Source organism: Varanus komodoensis, unplaced genomic scaffold (assembly GCF_004798865.1).
Source record: "Varanus komodoensis strain SLA01 unplaced genomic scaffold, ASM479886v1 scaffold30, whole genome shotgun sequence".
Lineage (NCBI taxonomy): Eukaryota > Metazoa > Chordata > Lepidosauria > Squamata > Varanidae > Varanus > Varanus komodoensis.
This window is the reverse complement of record NW_025335762.1, coordinates 910,417-936,638: the sequence shown is the minus strand read 5'-3', so window position 1 is coordinate 936,638 and position 26,222 is coordinate 910,417. Positions and strand designations below refer to the sequence as shown.

The window sequence follows — 26,222 nt, the reverse complement described above, 5'->3', positions numbered from 1 at the left end:
CCTCTATACCAGTTCCTGGGGGACAACCCATTTGGAAGAGCAGCTGTCTTCTTGCTTTGCTTGTTGAGTTCCCCAAAGTACTTCTGCAAAAAATAAAAGAAATATAAAAGAAAAACAAAAAAGCCTTCATGCAAAATCACAGTGCAAGGAGGCCTTTACTTGCAAAGCTATCCTTTGCAAAGCCTCAGGCACTGGATGCATGCAATTACATGCGATACAAATAAGGATAACTTCCCCTCCCTTCAGCAAATTTGGGAGGCTGTGATTGTTGAGCCCTGAATGGCTGGGTTACTATTTCCCACTAAGTTATGAATTATTGGAAGGCCTATTAAAACTTACGTATTTCAGATTGAGTGCGTATGTTCAAGGAAATTCCAGCCCCACCAGGTTAGCACCCACAACTGCCTCCGTCCTGAGCGGTTCTCTCAAGGGACACGTGCCCACGAGGGCTGCACACACTGGCCTGGCCTGACCTGGCCTGGCCTGCCCGACCCGCCCGGCGGCATCGCATGCAGGAGCTGCAGTCCGTGAGGCGCTCCGGCGGCCCTGCAGGGCCTTCCCCTTGGTGTGCCCGGGGCGTGGCGTCGGCCCTCCCCTTGAGTGCGTCCGCACGCATCTCGCTGGACACCGGGACGTGCTCGGCAGCCGGGCCAGGGCTTTGGAAATGGCTGGAAGTAGGAAGCCTTGTTGCTCCCACTTCGCAGTGAATTTGCATTTCTTTCGTATAGATTTATTGATCTACATGTACCTTATCCAGAAACCATAAGGTGAATATGAATTGAACATTCCTATGAATATTAATTGAATAAGGGGAAAGTCCTGTGCAAGTTGACAGAAAAGGGCCCCTTTCTGTCTGAATCTGTATAGAATTGCACCTTAAATAAGTGGTGTACACTCAGTACCGTGTTCATGTACAAGTTTGCAAGCAACTGCCTCCTCTTTTGCTGAAAAACTGGCCAGGAATCCTTTGCTTAACTATTGAAATATCTGAGCTGTTAACTGTGTATGATTTCCCAGACACTATTTGGGTAATTTACCAATCAAGAGAAACAAAATAGCTTGTTAGAAATATACAAACCACCCTAATTAAAAACACTGAAAACGCAGTATTAAAACCCTTTTTTCTAATCAAGACAGTTTAAAGCCATTAGCAGATCGTATTAAAACCACCCCATGCGGAGTCCAAGCCATATATTAGAAGTCAGAGGAAATTGAAAAAGGACATTGAATTCTTACCTGCCGGGCTGCAGCGAAGCCCTCCTTGGTTACAACCTGCTGGAGTAACATAAAAGCTGGTTTGGTACCAATTTTCCCATCATCCAGCTCTCCAGGGCACAGCTCCAAACTACCACAGCTCGGGGTTGCTGTGAAATGGATTTCTATTTGTGCTGAAAACGGTGGATCCAAAAGACTTGTGTAGTGTCTTAGGTTCATTTGCAGCCTGCCACATACTCAGCATTTGGGCAGAAAGACTTGTCTTTCGCCATGTGGCAGCCATTTTGGAGTGGTGCCCACGACATTCCCCAAAGGTGCCCATGGGCCAAAAAGTCCATCTATCCCAAACCTGAGCACAATACTCCAGCTGCAGGCGCACCAGAGTCGTGTAGAGTGGCAGTAATACCTCCCTCAATCTAGAAGCCACGCTTCTGGCTATGCAGCCAAGGGTGGTGTTCGCCCTCTTGACCACCGCATCACACTGCTGACTCATGTTCAGCCTGCAGTCAACCAGTACCCCAAGGTCCCTTTCACAAGTGCTGCTCTCCAACCACTTGTCACCTAACCTGTACTTATGCCAGCTATTCCTATGCCCCAAGTGCAAGACCTTGCACTTATCCACATTGAACGCCATCCTGTTGTCTCCTGCCCACTTCCATAGTCTGTCCAGATCCTTTTGGAGCTGGAGTACCTGCTCCTCGGTTGTGGCCACTGCTCCAGTTTTAGTGTTGTCTGCAAATTTGATCAGCAGACTGTTCACCCCTTCTTCCATGTCATTCATGAAAAGAGTAAACAGGATCGGCCCCAGGACAGAGTCCTGGGGGACCCCGCTTGTCACTGGCCACCATCCCGATGATTCCCCGTTAATGGGTTACCTTCTGCTTTCAGTCAGTCAACCATGCCCTAATCCACTGGACAGTGCTTTGGTGTATCCCAAAACTCCTCAGTTTCTCCACCAGGATATCATGGGGCACTTTGTCAAAGGCCTTGCTGAAACCCAGGTATACCACATCCACTGCATCCCCTCCATCTAGCCATCGCGAAACCTTGTCGTAGAATGGGTAGAAGTTGGGTAAGTGAAGCCAAAACCTAAAGGTACAAAGACTCCTTGCACTTATTTACGAAGCGACACGTATCCACTCAAACTGCAAGTTCAGGAAAATATTCTGAGAATTACAGTCCCCGTTCTGCAGAGAAACATTTTCTCTGCAGATCTGGGCCCATGTGCCAAGCTTCCTGATCTGCCCCAAGATGTTTTGAGGGTTGTGTTGGTGGGCAAGGCTTGGCCTCCAAATGACACCCCTGGAGGGATCCCCCAAGAGGAAATCCCGCTGTTTTCTCCCTTTTCAGCCCCAAAGGCCTCAAAGTATTCAAATAATTAAAATGATGAAAGCGAGAACACACCTAAGATGGAAACTGAAAGAAAATACAATCACAGAAGAGCAACATGGCAAAATGATGACTCTCAGAAAGAGTAGAAGAGGGGCGTGAAGGAAGCCCACTGAAATCTAAAACTCGACGGGTTACTTGCCATCTGCCAAAACAAGAAAGAAGCCAAATGTGACCTTCAAGAGCTGGGCATAAAAGACCTCATCCTGTGCAAGCTCTATCCAGAGACCCTTTGGACAAGCTGGGCTGGTGGATGGTCCCACGTGGGACCAAAGAGGGGCGAGGCTTTTGGGGCTTGGAATAGTCCGGATCAGCCCTTTGAGATGCGCTCCGCAACCGCAGCAGCGCTAAGAGCAGCAGCCAGGAAACACTGCAGAAGCCTCGGGCCTCTCTGGAGCATTGCCGCCACCTAGCGTCGCCCCGTAGTTGTGCAGCTCTCTCCCTTGCCCACGGCTCCTGGTTGCCAAGCCTAAGCACTGCTACAGGGGAGCAAGAGGGGGCTCTGGATCTACTGGTCGATTCCTGGGTAGCCCGCAGTTGGTTGGAAAGGATTTCTGCGGCCAGAGGCCCTGAGCTCCCTGTACGGCCAGGGGAGGGGCTTCGATGGCCATGCCTGTAACCGCCCTTGCAAGGCGCAACACTGACACGGCCCACTCAGTGCCAGCCCCATTCTGCACTTGGCATTCTGCGCTCCTGAGAGCAAAAAACAAGACCCTAAGTACTAGTCCCATTTTTTACTCCGAGCAGGTGCAGTTTCACAGTTCAAGCTCACTGAAATCACACCACCTCCGGTCACTGCAGGAACAAACGGGTCCTGCTTCGGCTGCCCCAGTGAGGGGCACGTCTGCTTCGCAAGAAGCATGACTTTGCTGGGAAAGGGGAATGGTCTGGACAGAATGAGGCCTGTAATCATGCCCCGGCCTGGTCAGGCAACACTGGTGAAAGGGTGCTGTGAGAACCAGGATCAGCCCTAGCAGGCCCTCCAGATAAAGTCAGAAATTTTGCTTGCCTGCATTCCCTCACCTGGCACTCTCTGGATGGTAAGACGGGAGCTTTGCCTCCAGTCCTCCACCAGACCTCAGGGTAGGAAACAAAGGCCAAAACAGGAGCTGTTGCTTGTTGCTAGTCATGAAGTCACGTCCGACCCATTGCGGCCCCATGGACAACACTCCTCCAGACCTTCCTGTCCTCCACCATCGCCGGAGTTCACTCAAGCTCAAACCCACTGCTGCTGGGGCTCCATCCAGCCACCTCATCCTCTGCCATCCCCTCCTTCTTTTGCCTTCAATTGTTCCAGCATTAGGCTCTTCTCCAGTGAGTCCTTCCTTCTCATTAGGCGGCCGAAGCATTTGAGTTTCATCTTCAGCATCTGGGTAGTGATGACATTACAAAGAAAGTGTGGAAGAAGCTCCAAGTTCAAGCTTCCATTACTAAAGCTACTGTGCATAACTTAAGGGGTTAGCCTACTTCTAGGGTGTAGAGATTCCGGCACCAGTGGCAACGCAGCTCTTGGAAATCTCAGTGTGCCAGGATAACTCCCACTTCCCCCCTCTGCTTTTAAAAAACGCATTCATTAAACACAGCAGCTTTGTGGAAGTTTCATTCTGCCACCTTTCTTTCCCAGAATGCCTTGGAGAGTGGGAAGCCATGGCAGCAGGCGGACCTTGCGGGTGCCGAGGGTGGCGTGGGAGCCAGCTGAATCTCCATTGCATCAGTCCGATTCGGACGGATTTGCAGGCGTCTGCACTGCAGGGGGGCTCCTCCAAAGTGGCCAGATATGAAGCAGAACACTTCTGAAGGCGTGGGATGCAGAGATGCGCAGGATGCCTCCAAAAATGGGCACATTTTATCCAAACTCTCTCCTGAAGGAAATGTCAGGATGGAGAAGAGAGAAAGAGAGGGGCGTGGGCGCACTTTTGCAAGTAGCAGTTCAAGCTTCAGATCCCAGTCAACGGTTTTACCAGGGCTCAGTGTCTGGGACCTGAGGAGATGCAGCATGGCGTTCGCTTGGAAAATACTGCATGGCCAAGTTTTTCTACCTCTGCCAGGCTGCACACACATCATTGTGACTTCGGTGCCAAGAATACAATGAACAGATGCCTTAGACTGTCTAGTCATCCTAACTTCTTGCACCTGAACTCATCCATCTAAAATGTTGCATGTTTCTTGCCTGGGGTACCTCTATGCTCACACAAATTGCCCTCAAAACATGACTTAAGGGGGAGAGAATTGCTTTCCCCAACAAAATACAATTGAAATAAAATACCCCCCTTCCAAGAAAACTACAGCATCTCTATGCTTTATTTTGCTTACATAACCAGTATTCCACCCCACATCCATGTTCTATGGAAAAGGGCTTCCTTCTTTGGAGGGGTCCGAATGGTAAAGATGCTCCTTGCACAAAGCTCCGTGCAATTCTTCTATCTGAAACTTGGTGGGCTTAATACCCTCAGAAGGGACAGCTATTCCTGTGCATTTCATCCAGTTCTGCTAAGAAATTGCGTCGAACACCATTAGCAGCTCTTGCTTAAAGCGTTGCTGTTTAGGAGCCCGGCTATACAAACAGCTTCCTCCCGTCTCCTCTGCCTACTGCAGGGTGATGTCTCTTTCCATTTGTCCCTTTCCGAGGATAACCGTGGCCTCCAAACTGAGATGAGCACCTGAGCACCCAGCTGAACCAGACTGGGACTCAACCCCGACCCCGTGCAGCCACAGCTGGATGCAAGCAAGGGCAGGTAAACCCGCAAGTGAATTCTAGTTTGTTACCTGCCGGCAAGTCTTCTCCGACCAACGACCTCAGGAATGGACGCCCTCCAAACTGCCCCACGCTTGGCGGCGTCTCAGCCCTTGCAGACTCGAGGCTGTGGCTTCTTCTATGGCCTCGATCCATCTCAGAGTTGGTCTTCCTCGTCTCTGTTTTCCGACTTGCCCTGGCACGATTGTCTTCTCCAGTGAGCTTCTTTCCTTTCACATCATATCCTTGAAGTTTCAAGTTGGCATTTTGGCTTCCGGGGCAATCTCTGGCATGAATTGATCTAGGACCCCTGATTTGTTCTGTCACTGCGAGACAGTCACAAGGTTCTCCTGCAGCATGTTTCGAATCCACCCAGTTTCTTCCAGGCAGCCTCCTTCGCTGTCCAGTTTACTCACCCAGGCAGAGTAACGTGGAATAGAATTGTGTGGATGCGTTGCTCAGCGACTCTTGGAGAAGGAGGTGCTCTTGGACAGGCCTGTCACGGTGCAGAGACTGCCAGGGTTTGGATTCTGACAAGCCAAGGGAACAGAAGGCAGCTTCCTAACATTGAAACAAAAGTAGAATGCAAGAAGGGTCTTCACTGGGCCCCCCGGAAGCACTGTCCATCTTCCAAATTCCTCCAGGGCTAGCAGGGCTGCAGGTGCTCATGAAGGACTTCCTGGGAAGACCTTCTCGGAGGCTACTCCCAGGTCGTGGGACTCCCCGCTATGGGAAACCGTCCTTCAACCAGCAGCAAAACTGCTGTCATTCAAGCTGGCCTTTGGCACGTAAGCAGGTGGGTCAGCTTGGAGGCTGCGTTCATTCTCATGTTGTTAATTGTACTTTTAACGCATGGTTTATTGATTTAACCAAGCCAGCCCAAATGCCATCTTCTGGGTACACCTTTTGCACCAAATAAGCATCCCTGGAGCAGGCCCCCTAGAGGAAGTTTCAGGGAAACCTCCTTTGGTCCGCAGTCGCCGAGAGGGCAGGGCAGTAAGATGCAGGGACCGCTCAAGGGGTAGTTTCCCTGCCAGGATCCGGTGTTGAATGCGGCTCCTTCGCAGCCGCTTGCCTGCAGCCTCTGCAACTTTGGGCAACACTTGCAGCAGAGAACACACCAACAGCCTGGAAAGGCGCCTGTGGTGAAAATGAATTACCACTGCTAAAGGAATCCCTTCTTCTGCAATCGGCAAATGCCGACCCACCTAGATCTACAAAGAAGTCCGGTGCACCACTCCCTCCACGCGTGTTTTGCCTTTTGGCCAGCTGGAGACAAGGTGGAGAGGCAAAAGTGGGCAGCCACTCACATCTGGGGGAGCGTGGCTAGTTCTTCCTGCAAGATGGCTTCCAACTACCACATTCCAAGCTTTCATAGCCATCTCCCAACACGAGGGCGTAGTTGTCTGCCCTAGGATAATCAGGCTCCGCTCTGCCCCCCAAGGCTAGGACGTCCCTAATTATTTAGCGCATCTGCTTGCCCAGCCGGGACATGCACACGAAGGGCTCCTCTCCCCGCTCTTGCTCCGAGGATCTCCCCAGATGCTCACTGCTTGCCAGGGCCCCGTGCAGCGACCCAAGCAGAAGAGTCTGCCGAGGCCTTTGCTGCAGTCGGGTGGATGAGGCGGGGCTGGGGGGCCCTTTGGGTAAAACCGTGGGTTCAGGGCACAGCGCGGAACCCCCTGGTGAGGCGCCCTCTAGATCTTAGCTCTGGTCTCGCTGGCTGCGCTGCTGGGGGACATTTCACGGGACGAGCGAAGCAGCAGCCTAGCTAAGAAGTGCTGCTGCGTTTCACTGGTGACCAGGGATATGTGGAAGAGGAGCAGGAATGGGCAGAGCTGTCCATCCAGCCTTGCCAAGGCTGCCCTTCCAGGGAACTCTTTCTTCCTGTGCCTCTGAATGGGTGTGACACTTTTTTTTAGCAGAAGTCATACAAAAGTTCGTAGGTGTTTTCAATCATGGGATCGATGCAGGTCAAAGTGTATGTGCTGCTGGGCCTCCCCACTTCCTACCACCCCCCCCCCCAAAAAAAAAGCCAAAAAGAAAACTGCCACAGGTTTGGGACACCAAGTTCAACTCTCCTAACATTTCAGAGGAAGAAAGATTCCATGTGCAAAACCAGACATCCAAAATGGCTCAACATAATTTATTTTTTATGTTAAAATGTACAGAGTTCTTTTGAAAGTACTTGCTAGAAAGGGGGGAGGGAAAAAGTGATATTACATACAAGGAGAGGAAGGGAGGCCGGCCGGCCCAGGAGCGCATGACATGAAGAATTACAAAGGGTTAATCATCCAGGCACCCCTTCCCCTTTTTAAGCTTACAAGTCACCAAGAACAAAGTACAAAGAAGTTACAAAACAGGAAAAGCAAATATAAACAGACAGGAATAGACGCGGCTTCATTTTGTACATGCGGCTTTAGAGGCATCTGGAGCTCTAGTCACACACTCTAGAGATCTCTTTAAAGAGAATTTTCATCTTTCTTAAAATAGTCTTTAATATTCTACAACAAAGATAAAAAATTTTAAAGATGGAATGAAATGAAAAAGCTCTTTTTTTTTAAAAGGCATCAAAGTCACTAACAGTGAGTTTTTTTTAAATTTCTTTTAGAAGATTACCCAAGTTTATTTTGCTAAAAATACATTATTATTTTTTTCTTAAACAGAAGTGGAAAAAAAATGACAGGTACCAATATTACTGTGTCGGATATTTTTTTTTAATAATATAGAAAAGAACATTGGTTCTCTACAATAGTTCTACAGTCACAAAGATTTGTGGAAAAAAGGGAGCTGCCCAATTGATTTTAAAAAACCATACAAAAAAAAAAAAAAACCCAAAACTGAGAAAGGTAACAGCAGACAAAAAAAAAAAGGAAAAGAAAAGGTTTCACGGCCCTCATGCCCGCAGCTTCGTTTTCAACACCCCAACAAGATCCTGCACCCCCTGTCCACCTGCAACCGGGGAGCAATCCCAGGGCAGATGCTTTGGGGAGCAGAAGGTTTTAAGGGCCACCTTTTGACGCAGAGGAGGTGAGCCTGGATTTACAGATATATACAGGGACCGTGGGTTCTGCACAGCTTTGTACGCATGCTCAAGAACAAAGAGAGAACGGGGCCGGAAGCCCCGGGGATTCTGCCGTTTTATACTCAACAGTACAGAGGAAGTCCATTTTAGTGCAGTGGAGCCCCCCTCCCCCCTCCACAACTGCCTTTCAGGTTTCTTTGAAAAAAAAATTCTTTACACATCTAAGTCAATCTAAGTGCGTCTGTAGCTCTACACGAATATACATAGAACTTTACATTAGAAGGGCAAGCTACGTTTTCCCCTCCTTGCAGTCAGGTGCAGGCGGGCCGGGCCGCGGGACTGGGTGGGTGGCCCAGCGCAGGCGTTGGCCGTCTCCCTGCAGCACGGATGAGAAAACCCCCCGGCAGCTGGACCGTGTGGGATGCTGGCGCAGAGGCAGGCAAGGGGGGGGGGCCCTGGCGCGTTCTCCCTGCGGGCCGGCAACCGCTGGGCGAGGCGGAGAGGGCCCGTGCCAGCGCCCCACGATGTGCTAAGGGGCAGCGTGCCTCCGGAGAGGCGCGGCCCCACTCCAAGGGCTGGTCTGCCACGCGCCGAGGACTGTGCTTCTCTGAACCCCCACCCCACTGTAAGGCTGCACGCAGCTCCTCCTTGAAATGCGACTGCTCGGCCGGTGTCTTTCTGGGGCACTGCGACGGGCACACTCTTCAAAAGTTACGCTTAAACCGTGCTTCGGTTCATCCTAGGGGGAGGATAACCTGTACAGCGTTCCCACGGCTGGGGCAATGACAGCGGGGAATGGACCCTTCACCACCACACCAGAAACTTCTTTTAGGCCTGAAGTACAAAACAGACGGTGGGGAGGGCAGGAAGGAAATGACCATTAGCAGTTGGGCCACCTTGGGAGCTGTGCACAGGGCGGGGGGGGGGGGGAAATATGATGTCTGGAAATGAGAGGAGGAGGAGGAGACCGTTTTCCACGCACTCTGCCTGGGTGGTAAGCAAAGTAAGGCTCTTTGTTATATACTGGAAAGGTTTTGGTGCACATGTTCAACCCCCTCCCTGAAAAACAAAACAAAACAAAACAAACAAACCAAAACACCCAGACCCCATTTTAAAAATGGATTCGAACTGTGAAGTGTTTCAGGATTGTGAAGAAAAACAAAGATCCAAAGGAAGAGACCCCCACAAAACGTGAAAAGAATAAAGACCAGGCCCCCTAAAAGTAAAATAAAATAAACCGAAAGGAACAAAACCCCATCTAAGATCTACAGCAATATTTAACTGGAAAAAGGTCCATTGTCTCTGGTTTGTCAGTATAAAAGGTTCCTTTATTTATAGAGAGATTTCAGTTAGTTTTGTGTCTCTGTGTTTTAAGATTGCCAGTTCCTCTTGCTCATCTCCTCATGTAGGGCCCGTTGAGGGACTGCTTGGGCACCCCGGCAGCGTTCATGTAGCTGTGATGCGAGGGGCCAGTGTACATCATGTTCCCGTGAGGGTTTGGCTGCATAGGCTGCTGGGGATAGGCCTGGCTCCCCATCATTCCCATTTGCATCTGCATAGGATACTGAGCCGTCTGGTTCATGTAGGCCGGGTTGCTGTGGTAGCCGCTGTTCATCATGGGCTGGGTCATCCGGTAGCTGTTCATGGCGTTCAGCGTGTTCACATTCACGGAGTTGACGTTGTACGGGGCCGTCGGCATCAGGTTCACCCCCATGTTCATGCCCCGCTGGACGGCGAGGGCGCGGGGGCCCGCCGGCATGGCGACCGCCGGGGGGTTGCGGCCGTACAGCTGCTGCTGGTGGGCCGCCGCGGCGGGCAGGGGTGCCGACTTGGAGCGGATGGAGATGTGCCCCTTGACCGGCATCTGCCCCTGCAGCCGCTGGGTGTGGGGGATGCCGATGTTGGGGGTGGACATGTTGCACTGGAGCAGGGGCGCGGTGAGGTTCATGGCGGTGGAGGACAGGTTGGGCGGGGGCGTCATGGTGGCCTGTGCTTGGGGCGCCCCGGCCAGGGGGTGCGACGGGGCCAGCTGCGCCAGGCCAGTGTTGGACAAGGACACGCTGGTTGCATAGGACGTCACGGCAGGGGAGTGGCTGTAAGGCATGGCGTGCGGGTCCATGATGGTGTTGGTCAGCTGCTGCAGCTTGGCCAGGCTGAAGGTGGCCGACGGCTGGGAGTAGCCCCCGGCCCCGAAATCCCCGGGGATCCGCTCGTAGATGCTGATGTTGCCGGCGCCGCCGGACTCGGGGATCTCCATGATCATCGGCGCTGGCGTGAAGCTGTTGTTCATGCTGCACTGCGAGAGCGGGGCCTGCTGCTGCGAGGGCGGTGGGGGCTGCGGCTGCTGGGCCTGGGCCGGGGGCTGCGGGGGCTGCGGGGCCGGCTGCTGGTTGCTGGGGGGCCTCTCCACCACACAGCTCTGAGGGGACTTGATGCTGCAGCTGGTGGCCGGCGGGACGCTGCCCTGGGGCAGCAGGCTGCAGCTGTTGCCCATGCTGGCGATCTGCTGCGTGACGACGCAGCTGCTCTGGGTGAGGCTGCTGGAGGAGGACAGCCCGCCGTAGGAGCAGCTGCTCTGCGAGGAGTTGTTGCCGCAGATGCTGCCCCCCATGGTGGAGTCGTAGCTGCTCGGGTTCTCGTAGTTCTCCGTGGTGCTCTCGATGCTGCCGAGGTCGCTGAAGCCGCTGTCCACCACCTGCTGGGAATGGTCCGAGACGGAAGGCACATCCATCATGGGGCTGGTCTCCATGTTCTGCATAGAAGGTGCGGAGAGGGAGCCCTGCTCGGGGCTGATCTGAGTGTAGCCGCTCTCCAGAGTGCTGGGCACGCTGGGGCTGCTGACGGAGCGCACGGACTGGCTGGGGTGCGACTGGACGGAGGAGATGGGGCTGTTGTGCTCGGAGGCCTGGCAGTCCTCGACCATCGACATCTGGGGATCCTCCTCCGCTTGGGTGTAGCTCTGCAGGTTCTGGCAGGCCGCCAGCGTCTCCTCACAGTCCTGGTAGGACACGTCGTGCTCGTTGTTCTCCTCCTCTTGGGTCAAGGACTGGACCGCCTGGACAGTCTCGAGATCCAGCTCGCTGTGAGGGATCGGCTCCTCTTCCTTCAGCTCCATCAGCTCCTCCTTAGCATGCTGCTCTTCCTCTGGGTCATCTTCGGAACCAGGGACAGGGTCTGACCCCACGGACGTCTCGTGAGAAGCCTGCTCTTCCTCCGAATCTGCCTCCCCCTCACTCTTGTTCTTGACGTCTTCTTCTCGGCCATCCTGTGTGCTTGTTTCTAAAAAAGGCTCCTGTACATCCGGTTCTTCCTTGAGCCCCTCTTTCACTGCCTGCTCTTCTAGCTCATTCTTCTTGGTGGGCTCGACGTGGCCATCATCTTCTTCATCGTCCGCATCATGGTCTTCATTCTGGTTAGCTACTGCTGCCACTTCCTCCTCCTCCTCCTCCTGGTCATGCTCAGGTTCCTCCATCTCCTGCTGCTCCTCCTCAGACTGCCTCTGCTCTTCCAGGGCCTGTGGCTTCTCCACTTCTTCCTCCATTTCAGATTCCTTGACTTCCACTGCTGGGCTGCTGCTGCTCTCTACGGGCGAAGCTGCCCTCGCATCGGAGGCAGGCGCATCTTCCTCTTCTTCTCCCAGATCCCCAACATCGGCCGGCCCATCGTCCTCTTTCCTTTCCTCTGCCACAGGCAGGAGGTCTTCCTTCTGCTCAACTTGCTCTTCCTTCTCCTGCGCTTTTGACTTGCGCCCAGGCTTCGGTGAGACTTCCGCAGGGTCCGAGGCCTCTTCCGGAGCAGGTGCTAGCACCTTCCCCCTCTTCAGTTTGAAGCCTGGCTTGCGGCCGGGCCTCTTCTTCCAGTGGATGGGCTTGCGGCTTTTGCCCTTGGGCCAGCCCTTCTTCTTTTTCATGGGGGTGGAAGTGTCTGGCTGGAGTGGAGAATCTTTTGCTTCACTTTTTCTCAGCACAGAGACTGGTTTCAAGGTTGGAGAGCCTGAAGAAGATGCAAACAGATTGGGGTAGGGCAGAATAACACAGATTAGACTGCTGGACTAGTCATCTCTTTTACTTACTAGGGTTTATAGCTGATCAACTGTCTGATCATCTGTCTTCCAATATTGATTACTTGTAATTACCAAAAACCCAACAGCGTTGCTTCTCTAAGATGCTGAAGCAAATGCAAGCTAGCTTACTGTTTAGTCATTAGTCAAAGGAAATATTTTAACTATCACTCATTCCCTATTACACCAAGGTAGCTGAAACCCCAGCAAGAGCTAAGAAGAGTACACTTAATATTCACTGCCACCAAATGGCACTGGCTAGCCGATCTGTTAAAACTGCAGAATGCCGATTGATCCTTGTGGTCATTGTTATTACTGGAAAACTGACACCCTGTAACCTTTGGTTACCCCAGAACTTACACTCACCAACTGCACCTCTGCATCTGTAGAGACTGTCCCACCTTTCAGACTTGGCACTTTGCAATGCTGTGGTGCTCTTGGACAGAAGCAGGAAGGCTGCTGGCCAGGCCTTCTGCAGCTATCCTACTGCTAGAGGCAGAAGCACAGCTTCCCTGTGGGGTGCACATGCCAAGAAGGCTGGCTGCACTGATGTGACACAGTTCAAGAGCTAAAGGGACACTTTTCAAATTAATTTATTAATATTAATCATATTAACCCAGCCATGCTCTATCAGGTAGGCAGCTGTTACTATCCAGCTATTGCTGGGAAAGACTAAAATACTGGCCAGCAAGCACAGGATTCTACCCTAAATGCAGTCGGCCCAATTAAAAATTGGATAACAAAGCAACTGGAGGGTTAAAATGTTTCAGTCTCATAAAAACACCGTGCTTGGCTATTCCTGGCAGAGAAAGTATTTGTGCATTGTCGAACTGAACTAGTGTAATTCAAAGGGAATGGTCTATTGCAGCCTTCCCCAGCCTGGTGGCCTGTAAGCGTTTTAGACTACAGCTTCCATCATTCCTGACCACTGGCCCTGCTGAATGGGGCTGTGTAACTGGCTTTGGCAACGGATGGGCTAAGGAAAGGCAGGCACAACCGGGCAGACGCATCCCCCCGCCCCCCCCCCCCCCCCCCCCCCCCCCCGCCTGTGCTACTGGTTTTGATTGTGAGCAGGAAGCTTAGCGCAAGCTTAATACGCTATTGGCTCAGGGCGGCTTTTGCAGCCCTCCAGTTCCAGGCAGGTGTTCAGGTTGTCTAGAAGATACAATTCCTGCAAAGCTACTCTTCATGTTCTTTGGTCAGGAGGACAACCCTAGGCACCTCTCAGAAAAAGGGTTTTGGCTGAAATGCTGAAAAAGACTACTGTCACCAATGATTCTGATAAGAACTTGTCTTTTAGCATGGTTAAGGGATGGTGATAAATATGTGAAAGGGAAAACAGCTTTACTTGCAGCGCCAGCATAAAAAATAAGCTGGTCTGAGGCTCTGTGATGTTACGCCTTTGGGCTTATTCTGTCCTTCTGTGCTTGCAGACGGGGATACTCAGTCTCGAAAGGCATGTGTTGCCAGTGGCTGTAAGCAGAGGAGCTAAACTGAGACTAACAGACATTATGGGATAGAAGCTCATTTGGCAGCCTCCAGAATGTTGCCACCAGCTGAACGCAGGACAACGGGTGGGCTGTGCACTGTTAATGCGCAGATACACTGCGTCGGGCTTCTTTTATCCTCTCCCACAAGCACACAGGAGGGTCCTTGGCTTAGTCACTTCAGCAGGAGGTGAATCGCAAAGTGACCCTCTGCTCGAGGGCAATGAAGCCCCTTTTCGCTGCACCTCTGGCCCAGCAGGGGGTGAAGGGCGGGGCTTTCAGCTCAGTCCCAAGACAGGTATCCCTAGTCTAAGCTCTTCCTTGCCAGGATGCCAGCAGAATGCCCTCCCTCTGCATCCGTGCCCCCACATATCTTTGCTCTCCTCACTCCTTCCTTCTCCAGCTGCCACAGCTCTGGCCCTTCCGCAGGGTGGAGCAAACGGCTAAGCAAGCCTGCTGGCGCATATTCAGTCATGCCCGGGCAGTCTGGCACATTTCAGCGAGACCTCAGGAGAGAAAGCCAGCGCCTGCCTTCCATGCGACAGACAAGCCCCACACCCAGCACTGCTGGGGATGCATACCAGCGGCATCGTCTGAGTCTTCTCCACCATGAGACCCTCTCTTTGAGGAGGGCCTGTGACGAAGGGAGCCCTGGGGAGAGAGGCGGCGAAGGTATCCTCTGGAGAACAGCTCGCTTTCCTCCTCATCCTCCTCATCCTCCATCTCGAAGGTGGGCTCCAGCTGAGGCATGGGCCTCTCCGAATCAGAGTCTTCGAACGGCTCGTCCACCAGGACCTCCGTTGTTTCAGAGATGGTCTCAGTCACAACACTGCTGTTGTGGTATTTACGCTTACGGACCCGCTTCTTCCGGGGAATGGGCTTCTACAGAAGACAGTCAAAAAGAGAGAAACAGTGGTAAACATGGGGAAATGCACCTTGAGCACCATCTCCCAAAACTGTGAACTTCCAATGCCCAGAAGGAGTATGAAATCTGCTATCTTGCACCCACAAGACAATCGCTTTCCAGAGGGGAGTGGGAGCCACTAGCTTCTATTCTAAAAACTTACACAAGGCAAGCCAATGGGCGATTTCACAGAGCCCCAGAAGGCCAAACAGGAAGTAGCTGGGTGCAGGCCCTCAGCGGCTTTGCTGCCTTCTTCCCAGGGCGACACTTGCTATGTATGCAGCAACCCCAAAGAGGTCATGCCAGCTCCGTGCAAATAGGCAAAAGGCACCCCAGGGAGAAGTGCCTATGCATGTGCAAGAACCTTGATTTGGCTGCTGCAACAATTCAGCCAACTGTACCGCAGAATGGTCTTTCCCTTCCCTCCCAGTTTTTTAAAATGCCTCATCAATTGCTGAGGGGTTATGCAAACTATGGTAAATTCACCTGTCTTGCTCTTGAAAAAATAGTAACCCCCCGCCCCCGGTAGCTTCATTTCTAGCAATTAACCCTATTGATTCTAGTAGCCTGAAATCAACAACCACACTTCCAGCAGGCTGATTTTTTTGATCAAAAGTCCAAGGCTCAATGCAATACACTTTATTCCAACCATAAAGACAAGCCAAAATATTGAACTAACTATGGGATGCAGAGAGAGAAGCACAGAGTCCCACCCACTAAATTCTGCCTCAAAGGAAGATTTATATGCATTTGGTGGCATCCTGAGTAAACTAGTTAGGACAACTTAGCCTGAATCCAACCCATTGTATTTCCTTTACATAAAGAGCCCATTTCTGGGCAAACTGTGGGTTAATTAATTGTAGGTTCACGCTGGTTTGCTTAGCCCACTGTGCCCTGGTTCTTTGGTTACACAGCAACCCATGGTCACTGGCTGAAGTCTAAATGGCTATAGAATGCACACAGTCAGCAACACGGCAAATCATGCATTAATCAGCTTGCAACTTGCTGCCCTTATATCAAACATGTAAAGATAATCAGTTTAAGAGAAACACCATAAAATACAAACAGAAGTGCCTGTGCTTGCTTCCACAGCAGAACTTTAAATTAACCCTAAAATGTGGGCATAGGAGCTGAGCTCTTGAAAATGTCTGCTCTCATTTTTAAGACGTTTATTTTCCCTCCTCACGACTTTAAAGACATGCCTGGCACTGTGAAGCCAAAAAAATGGCTGCTAAGTGCCCCCGTGACTGTGAGGTACAGGGAGCGCCAGTGCCCTGCAGAGCCCTTGGCCTCCTCGCCCCTCGATGAGCAAAGCCAGGGAGAACCCGCGTGGCAGCGAAGGCCGCGTGCAGAAGTGGCAGGCCTGCTTGGCGAGCAGAGAGGATTTCCAAGGCGAGGCCTTCAGGGATTCTAAGGGGCATATTTAACTGCAGCATGGAGCTGCCAGGCAGAACACAGAGGGAAGAAGGTCTAACAGAGCCTCCTAGAGAGCCCTGCGGGAGCCTTGTGACTAATGGGGCAGGCTGAACATCGAGTGAGTGAGTGAGTGAGTGAGTGAGTGAGTGAGTGAGTGAGGGATACACCATAAACACATACATAAATAAATAAATCAGAAGGCACCTTTCGCTTCAGGGTGGGTTTGGTGAGGACTGGTGGGGAATTGGAGCAGGGGCTGACGGGCCCCTCCTCGTCCTCTTCGCTGCTCTCGCTGAAGTGCCTCAGCAGCGGCCGGTCATTCTCGCTGTGCCTCCGAGGCAGCCTGCTTTTCAGAGGTTCGGGGCTCTTCAGCTGCCCCCTCCACACTTCCATGCCTTCACTGTACCGCCTCTGGGTTGCCGAGGACTTTTCCCCCTTGCCATATTGCCCTTGGGAGACGGCTGACTTCTCCTCATCTTTACTGAAGTGCCCCCGGGGGGCTGGGGACTTTTCCTCGCACTTGCCACACTGTCCCTGGGAAGAGGTGGCCTTCTCTTCACTCTCTGCAAATCTTCCCCGAGAGGCAGCTGCTGCTGCTGCCGCCGCCGCCGCCGCTGCCGCCGCCTTTTCCTGGCACTCCCCACACCGCCCCCCTCTGGCCAGGGCTGATTTCTCTTCTAAGAGCAGTTTTGACTCCTTCTCAGTGAAGGACTCCCGCAGCTTTTTGTTCTTCCGACCCCATCGGCCCCTCCGTGGTGTCTGGCTGTTTGCAGAAAGACCGGCCAGGGGAAGGCTCTGCTTGTTCGGCCAGACAGAGTTGGCCGGAGTGACAACCTCCGGCTTTTTTTCACTCTCCAGAGGAAAGCAAGACTCTCTCTCTTTTCTCTCCCAGGATACAGATTTTATTACCTAGTGTGAAGAAAAATCCCAATTTATTTAAGTATTCACTCTTATAGACATCAAAGTTCTAAGGATTATCGTTTAAACCAAAAGCTTGCCCCAAAAGATTTCAGCGGTCACTGGGCATTCTGGCCTCCCTCACAGAAAGCTCCCATTCACAGCCAGCTTTCCTCGCTCCCCACTAGTTCTCCCAACGTCCTGTCGCAGCCTCTCCAGCCAAGCTTTTCCACATTCCTCAAGTCCTTTCCCTCTTCTAAGAAGTGTCTCCAAGGCTTCCTCCCAGCTTCCCCTGAGCTGCTGACTTCTTCCCTAGGTCCTAGATCCTGTTACAATTCCTCCTCATTGGAACTAATTTCACAGCATTTTTGAAGTGGAAGCTGCTGTTAATAACGCTCTACTGGAAATCCACACAGCATCTCCCTAAGGAACCCCAACTGGGTGTTTCGGTCCACAGAAAGGAGTCTGGGGCAACTTGCAAAGTGCCCTGCTAATTATCAGACTCCGCAATCTCATGGGCCCCTAGTTTTCATCCTGGATGAATCCCATTTTCAGGGTAGAGGCCAAGGTGCAAAGTGCCCAGTTACAGCACCCCAGGCTGCGGAAAAGAAGGAAAGCGCCTGGGAGCATGGGCCAGGCACAGGCACAGGCCAACAGTCCCGGTCAATGGAAGGATGCCTTGATTTGCATTACGTCCCGCTTTTCCAAGGACGTGGCTCCAAGGATGGGCGGAATGGGCCTGCCTTTTCTCCACCCTTTGTACGTGCAGAAATACGGCACGGAGGGGCTGCACACTCACCTCTACTTCTCTCTCTGGCGGCGGCTGCTGTGGCACCTGCTCTTCATCATCCCCTTCTTCAGGTTCTTCTTCTTCGTCCTCCGAGACCACAGAGTTTGAGACAATGACGGGCGTCCAGCGCAGGCATTCCGGATCCACGACTATAAGCCGGAGATTCAGTTTCAGTTTTGTCATGTGGTCCTGGATCAGCTTCTCCCGCCGAACAATCACAAATCTGAGGAGGCAAAAAGACCAAAACCCTTCAGTCAATGGACAGGGAGTGCAGGGAACACACAGGCCAGCACCGGGAAAGAAACAGGCATGACAAGAAGGAGCAACTGAGGAACAGATAAATGACTGCGCAGCTGCCACAATCGCTTGCATGGAGAAGCGAACAGGCGGGGATGACAGAACTGGCAGGGCACAACGAGTTCTCCACAATGGAAGCCAGCAGCAGGCTGTCCAAGTGGCTCTAAGCGTGTGCTCTGGGCCCTGCTTGGCACAGAAGCATGAACCTTCTTTTCCCGCTAGCCTCTTCTTGGAGCAGTCCAGAATCGCACGGAAGTGAAACTAGAACAGATGGAGAGCCCAAGGTGGCGGCGACAGAGATGCCACAGGACTCCCCTTGAGCAACTTGTGCCTCCGGGGCCAGGCAGGGGGCAGTTCCCATACTCACGCCAGCCAAGGAGCTTTTCCCTGTCCGGGGACCCAAAGCAGGGCTCTGCTACTTACCCTTTCAAAAGGACCACACTCTTGCCCCAGTGCAACAGGATCCCAGGCCACCCGGTGTGAAGTGGCTTCCCTTAAATGGGCTGTGGCAGAGCTGCACTTGACATATGATTAAAGAGGCCATTTGAACACCATCTGCTCTAGAAAGGAAAGGTTCACCCAAATACTGAGGTGCGATCCTTACAACTGGTTAACAAAGACCATTAGCAGCGGCTAGGCATCTGTTACAGGAAAAACAGAACAAAAGAGAGCACCAACCGTCCTGGTTTCCCATGCCAGAACTAGCAACATCATAAGCGGGCAAAGGACTGGAAGCTAAAAGCATAGCCACTCCGGAACCTCAGCTTTTGAAATGCAGTTACTGTATTTTAGTAATGAAAATAAAACTCAATGTCAAGCGCTTAAGCAGCAGCACCTTCCAGGGCCGCAGGAGCCGAACTGCAAAGGGGCGACAAGGCTGCCAGTTTGCTGTAACCTTTTTCTAAGATTATGCAAAAGCAATTCCGAGAAACCAACACAACTTATTAAATGACTATTAAAAAGCAAGCAAGCAAAGAAACTTGCCTACAGACAAGACTCTGTGTACACTGCAGTTCCACAGGAGCAGTACATGGAGTATCAAGTGCAGGCATTCAGCTTCCCAATCAACTCAGCTTTTGAATTAAAAGTAAAAGCGGGATTCTAGCTATTACTGCTAGGGTGCAGGCTACAATGGCTGACGTCTCGGAAGCCAGAGGACTAACTAAGATTTCCAGCGATCATATGGTAAAGCTTACTAGTTTGCACAAGGGAGTCATCCGATCGTATAATTTGCCAACTTTTTGTCAAACCACTAAGCAAATGGGCAAAGCATGCTTTCCTCTCCTCTGACAGCCTTTCCCACTCCCTCAAAAGTTATTTAATGGTGCATGGGCCACTCTATTCCACGATTTTCCAGTCTGATGTGAGACTCGTGTTCAGGACTGTGGGCCCTCCTATGAATGTTACAATTCTGTTATCTAAGCAATTCACTTTTTTTGCCCAGAACCACAGAAACTGGCCCAAATTATGAAAACTGAGCATTCTGCATCATGCCTCATTTTCTTGCTAATTCTGATTTTTTAAATATTTTGCATAATTTACAGTACTTCTGCTATCTATGAGGAGAGGAAGCAAGGAACAGTACAAAGCACTGAAGCCTACAAAGCAGCCACTGGAAATTTTAGAAGGTTGTATTTGTATAGAATTCCCTTGGCAACTTGGTTTATTTTAGCTTGCTTTGCTCATTTTAGTTTGTTCTGTTTTATATTTTTTGGGTAGTTGTTCATGTTAAGAAAATCTTTAAAAAAGGAAATTTTAGGAAGGGGAGACAGGCAAAGAAGGGTCCAGAGGCAGTTCCATCTATACTACCACCCCAGGCCATCTACCATCAACTTCCCTGCAGGACAAGTCCCAATTTCTTAAGTTTTAACATGTTGTGATTTGATTAATGCATTGTGAGCTGCTTTGAAAGGATCTGTACCCGGACAGGCAGCGCATGTGTTGTAATAAATACAGCCATGCATCTGGCCTCTGAGACTTCCAAAGACACTGCCCACAATCTTTCAGGCGCAGCTCCAGAATCATTAAGCCCACAAACAGGGAAGCTGAAAACCTGAGGCACTCCAGGTGCAAACTTCACTTGCACTTTGCCCTGCTCCTACAGAACCTGTTTTGGACACAGCCCCCCCCCCCGACCGCGGTTCTGCCCTTTCTGGGCCTCCCAGGCCTGCCAGAGAAGCAACCGGGCTGTGATGCTCACTGATCGTTACGGAAATCAAGCATGCGCAGGTGGTGCAGGGTGGAAGTGATATCTTGAGGGCAGATGCCCGTCAGTTTGCTTAGCTTCTTGATGCTGATCTGCTTGTCATTCTGGTGATAAAGGCACTCCAAGATTACACTCTTCCAATAAGCCATGTAGGAGAGGCGGCCCAGATCAGATAATGGCTTCTCTGGGGACCCGGCTTGGCCTTCACGCTTTGAGAGGAGATAACCTAGGAGGAAGCAGAAAGCACTGAGGACTAGGCTTCATGATGCAGCTGCCAACAAAACCGGGTAGCCGCGGAAGTGGGGAGAGCCGCTGAAATTTGAGAACTACGGTGATGGCTCTACAAAGGAAAACGGCCATGACCAACACGCTCTACCTGCTGCTCCTCCGGGGCACCAGCCTGCTTTGGCACAGCCAGCCAGAGAGATGCACAAGTCTACTCCACGGGAGAAGCATCCAAAATTTCTCAGGACCAACCCCAGCGACCACGTGAGGAAGCACGTGCAGGCGAATGACAGAGAACAGCCCTGCAAGCTACACCTGGGAAGTTTTAGCACATCTCATGTTTGCTGTCTATAAGAGGATGCCACTAGATGGCAGATTCCTCCTATTCTAGGGAGACCTCCAACAAAACCTTGCCGTGGGGAGTGCTACTGCTCATGGCCAGTTCAGGGGCGACCATCAAACGCCGCAGGTTGTGAGGTCTCTCCCCGTCATCAGTGAGCTCCTTCCGGGGAGGCAGGGCTTCCCTCCCATTCACACGTTGGACGTTTCTGGGCGCTCCTGCAATCTTTGGAGGTTCCCCAAAGCCTGCTGGTCCTTTCCACAGTGGATTTCATCAGCATTCATTTACTGGGTTTGCTATTAAAGAAGCAACAATGCATGGAGTGGGTACACGAGGAGGACTGCTGGAACTGTTGCCACTAAAATTCACAAGTCACTTTTAAACCGCCGTTAGCACGGCACTATGAGGTAGCGGCTAAATGAGGGTGATTTGTCACTTCCCTTTCATCATTAATAAGGGAATAAACATCTGAAGAACCACTTCAGCTGTACATGACAGGTTGCTTTTTTAGGTAGCCAAATAACAAGTGGCAACATATTTATTTATTTATTTGGAATTTTTGTATGGCATCCCATTCGCATGAGCCTCGGGATGGCTTCCAACATTATAAATAAATACATATATATAAAAACATACATATATAAAATCTGGAAACATCCTGGCACAAAATTATAAAACCAATAAATAAAATCAGTGATTATTAAAATATTGTTTAAATAAAAAGGTCTTGGCCTGGCGCCGAAAAACAAATAACGATGGCGCCAGGCGGACCTCTCTGGGGAGCGCATTCCATAAGTGGGGCGCCACCGCAGAGAAGGCCCTCCTCTGGGTACTCACCCTCCTAATATCTTTCACGGAGGGTTCCTGGAGAAGGGCCTCTGCCACCGATCTCAAGGGGCAGGATGGCAAATATGGACGCAGGCGCTCCTTTAGGTATCCTGGGCCCAAGCCGTTAAGGGCTTTATAGGTCATAACCAGCACCTTGAATTGGGCCTGGACTTCAATGGGGAGTCATTGAAGCTGGTAGAGGACTGGGGTTATATGAGAACAACGCCCAGTCCCCGTCAGCAACCTGGCAGCTCTATTTTGCACCATCTGAAGTATCTGGACCATCTTCAAGGGCAGCCCCACGTAGAGCGCATTACGGAAGTCCAATCCGGAAGTAACCAATGCATGTGTCACTGTCGCCAGGCAATTGTTCTCCAGGTAGGGACGCAGCTGATGGATCAGTCGAAGCTGAAAGGAAGTGCTCCTCGCCACCACAGTCACTTGAGCTTCCAAAGATAGCTCTGGGTCGAGGAGCACTCCCAAGCTGTGAACCCTGTCCCTCAGAGGGAGTGCAACCCCATTCAGGACAAGGCCCAAGTCCCCCATCCTGAGACCCGAGCCACCCACCAACAGGACCTCCGTCTTGTCTGGAATGAGCTTCAGTTTATTAGCCCTCATCCAGCCCATTACCTCGGCCAGGCACCGGTTCAGTACAGCCACTGCCTCACCTGGATTGGTGGAGAACGAGAGGTAGAGCTGGGTATCATCAGCATACTGATGATTCCGCAGCCCACACCTCCTGATGACCTCTCCCAGCAGTTTCATGTAGATGTTAAATAGCAAGGGGGACAAGATGGAACCCTGCAGAACTCCATGGCATAGCTGCCATGGCGCAGAGCCATAGTCCCCCAGCACCACCTTCGGGAATGGGCCATTGAGATAGGAGCGGAACCACCACCACGTGGTGCCTCCAACTCCCAATCCCACTAGCCTATCCAGAAGGATACCATGGTTGATGGTATCGAAAGCTGCTGAGAGGTTCAGGAGGACCAACAGGGACGCACTCCCCATCTCTCTCCCTGCACAGGTCATCATACAGGGCGACCAAGGCAGATTCAGTACCATACCCGGGTCTGAAGCCGGACTAAAATGGGTCCAGATAATCAGTTTCATCCAAGAGTGCTTGGAGTTGTCCTGCCACCACCTGCTCTAACACCTTGCCCAGAAACGGGATGTTGGCCACCAGTCTATAATTGGTGACCATCTCTGGATCCAGGAAAGCCTTCTTTTGGACTGGCCGGACTACCGCCTCCTTTAGAGATCTCATTTGCGGAAGAAGGGATACTATAATTTCGTATTGTAAACTCTCAGCACACCAAAGAAGAAAAATTAGTGAGTTCAGCCCTTAAGGATTATTTGACATGACTGGGAATGTGGGGCCTGCATAGAAAACACACTATAAAACAAAAAGGAACAAACAAGCACCTTACAAACCAAGAAGTCCAGGATATTTTAACATCATCTTTCTTGCTCTAACATGAAAGTGCTCTGAAAAATAAACTTCAGAGAATTTTACTACATCCTACAAGAGAAAGAATCTGTCTTTGTCTTGCTGATCCAACTAGGGTATGGATTATAGTGCTTCTTTCAAGTTTGCTAGGTCTAGAACTTACCATATAGCCCTAATTTGTAACATGCTTTTCCTTGTTTAATAGATTAAGATTATCAGTTGGATTAAAAGTGGTTGGATGGAGGTGGTTGTTTATGTGTAAGGAATGTGGGAAATACCAACACTAGTCCTTTGTGATGACTGGCACTATCCCAGAGTTCCTGCCTCATTCTGGAGAAGTGTTTTTGTCCAAATACTCCTGCAACCCTCCCTTGGAACCAAGTCTAATAGACCAGAACGATCTGGATCCTGAGAGATGGACGGCCACAACAGCGCATCACGAAAGACACGGGCCACTTTCCAATAAAACTACTGAATTTGGCATACATCTAACAGAGTGTCACATAAGCCATCTGCAGAACACTGGGCTTCAGCCCTGGATAAGTCCTTATCTATACCTTTACAGGCAATAACATCCCCATAAAGTGATTCTGGGCAAGCATTATAGATTTTGATACATGAAAAGTGAGAGTCTTTCCTGTTGACCTCAGAGACTGAGCAGGCGGATATGGGAGGAGGCAGTAAGCGTTACGTGTTCTGGTCGCAACCTGTTTGCATGCTGTCAGTATGGCATGAAAACTACCTGGCAGCCATGGGCAGGTGGAACAACAAAGGTGTTTGTATCAGTTGGGCTTGGTGGTGGTGGCACCCAAAGCAAAGGGGCTTTCTGGAGGGGCAGGGGAGAGCCAGATCCAGATGAAATACCTGTTCCCTTCACCTTTCCAGCTATAAATGAGGTGAAGGCTCCTTAGGGCCACCACTGACCATCAAGCCCAATTAGGCAGCCCTGCATTGTGAGGAGGGAGCTCCCTGTTATACACTGTTCAAGTGCTACCAATGCTTGCTTGCTCATTATCAGGAACAAGTAATTCAAAGTACGGGGCTTCAAGAGAAATCCTGTTCTTTGGACATCCTTAAAGTAACTGATCTCAAATTAACTGACCGCTAACTGATCAGAAAATGGTCCAGTCTGCTTCAGACTTCACTGTACATGGTCTCAGATGATAGCCTGCAGTTTGCATAATTGTCAGATTACTGAGACTGGTATAGAAGTGGAAGGCTTGGCAGGAGGAACGTCTATGGATTATGAGGGTAACTTGGCTTTGAGTTATCTTAGGATAATTGATCAAATAAGCTAAGAGTAGTGGAGTTTAATTTTGAAAAAAACAGAAGGGGGAGATGACTGAGATGCGGCACAACCTGGGAGGAATGGCACTGCTCATCACTGCTATGAGTCACACTGACATTTACAGCCTAGAGACTACTGGTGATTGTGGAAAATAAGCTGCGGCAACGGGCAGAAAGCAGCTGTGCTTTTCTTCTCCTCACCTGCATATCCACTGGTAGTTGCTTATCCCTTCATTGCTTCAAGGTTTGACTGATGTACAGTACTATACTAGGGATTGCCCTTCAACCCTCTGCAACACCAGATTTGAGAAGTTTAGCCACTGCAGCGATGGCTGCCGAGGAGGATGTGGCTGGCCACATAATGCCTCCCAGGGGAGAAAAGAAAGAAGGGAGGAGAAATTGAGAGGACAGAACCTGGGAGAGAGGGGGAAATAGCAAGGTGACGGAGTAGAGGGGATAGAAAGCCTACAAGGCGGGAGAAACAGTGAGATAAAGAGGTGGAAGAGAAAGAAGCAGCGAGGCAAGGGCTGGGAGGAAGAGAAAAAAGTCCAGCAAAGATGAAAAGAGAGGAGCAGGGAGGAAAGGGACTGGCTGATGAGAAACAGCAAGACTATAGGTTGGGATCTGAGAGAATGCAAGAAAGCAAATGCAAGGGCAAGACGGCTTTCCTCTTTTTTCCTGCCTGCTTGCAGGGTCAGGAACAGGAAAAAGGACAAGGTGCCCAACATTTTTCATTATTTTAAACTGAAAATACAATTTAAAATTGGGGGTAGGGAGTGGGGGTAGGGAGTGGAGAGCTTCCAAAGTGCCAGTGAAGCTTCCTGTAGGCAGCAGGGCACCATGAAGGGAACCCTACTCTAGAAAGGATTCATACGCACAACTCTGCACCCTGCCTGCTACAGTAACAATGCATAAAGGGCAGAGTATACTGCTTTAAAGAGTCTCAAGGATGGCACTATCAGTCTCAGCTGGCAGAGCCAATGGCCTGGAATACTGGGAGTTGTACTCCACAACATCTGGTGGGCTCCCAGATGCAGAAGGCTGCAGTAAAGGGAGGGATAATAATGTAGCTGTGCAACATACACCAGCTACACTGAATGGCTTGTTTTCCAAGCCTTGCTGGGGAGGTACAGCAGCATTGCAAGCTTCTCTAGGATTCCAGCAAAACACCCCGGAGGAAAGAATGCAGGAACTTATTCTGCTTTGTAAGCAACCGAGCTGGCTACTCTGACGACTCCTTTTACTATTCCTTTGATAAAGCAAATTTTGTCTTATTAAAACAGTCTAGGGATACTGAGATGCAGTCTCAACTGGCTGAGACTGGAAGTTGTGCATCCAGTTGCTTGCGTGTTCACTGAACTACTTCCCTACTAACACTGTATCTACTTATTTATTACATTTCTACCCTGCCTTTTTTCTTCCAAAGAAATCAAAGCAGCTCACATAATTCTCCTCCTCCTGCTGCTCTCACTCTTATCCCCACAACAACCACTCTGTGAGGCAGGTTGGGCTGAGAGTCTGGGACTGGCCCAAAGTCACCCAGCTGGCTCCACGGCTGAGCAAGGACTAGAACCTGCATCGCCCGAATCCCCGTCCTGCTCTCTTCCAATAACACTTTCAATGTCTTTGGTTAATTTCCTAATACTAAAATGAGAGTAGCCTTTCCTTGGTA

The 26,222-nt window shown here is 50.9% G+C and overlaps 1 protein-coding gene across 3 annotated transcripts in view; it reads right to left on the bottom strand.

The window, feature by feature from the left end:
* Positions 1-7,463: 7,463 nt before the first annotated feature.
* Positions 7,464-26,222, bottom strand: part of KAT6A (lysine acetyltransferase 6A) — a 64,505-nt gene continuing 45,746 nt past the window's right edge. For all 3 annotated transcript variants that reach the window (XM_044437299.1, XM_044437301.1, XM_044437300.1), the window contains 5 exons: positions 20,415-20,646; positions 17,927-18,140; positions 16,435-17,139; positions 14,492-14,792; positions 7,464-12,356 (listed from right to left, as the gene is read on the bottom strand). In XM_044437299.1, coding sequence (XP_044293234.1) covers positions 9,757-12,356; positions 14,492-14,792; positions 16,435-17,139; positions 17,927-18,140; positions 20,415-20,646 — 4,052 coding nt within the window. In that variant the 3' untranslated portion in view covers positions 7,464-9,756. The remainder of the gene's footprint in view (positions 12,357-14,491; positions 14,793-16,434; positions 17,140-17,926; positions 18,141-20,414; positions 20,647-26,222) is intronic.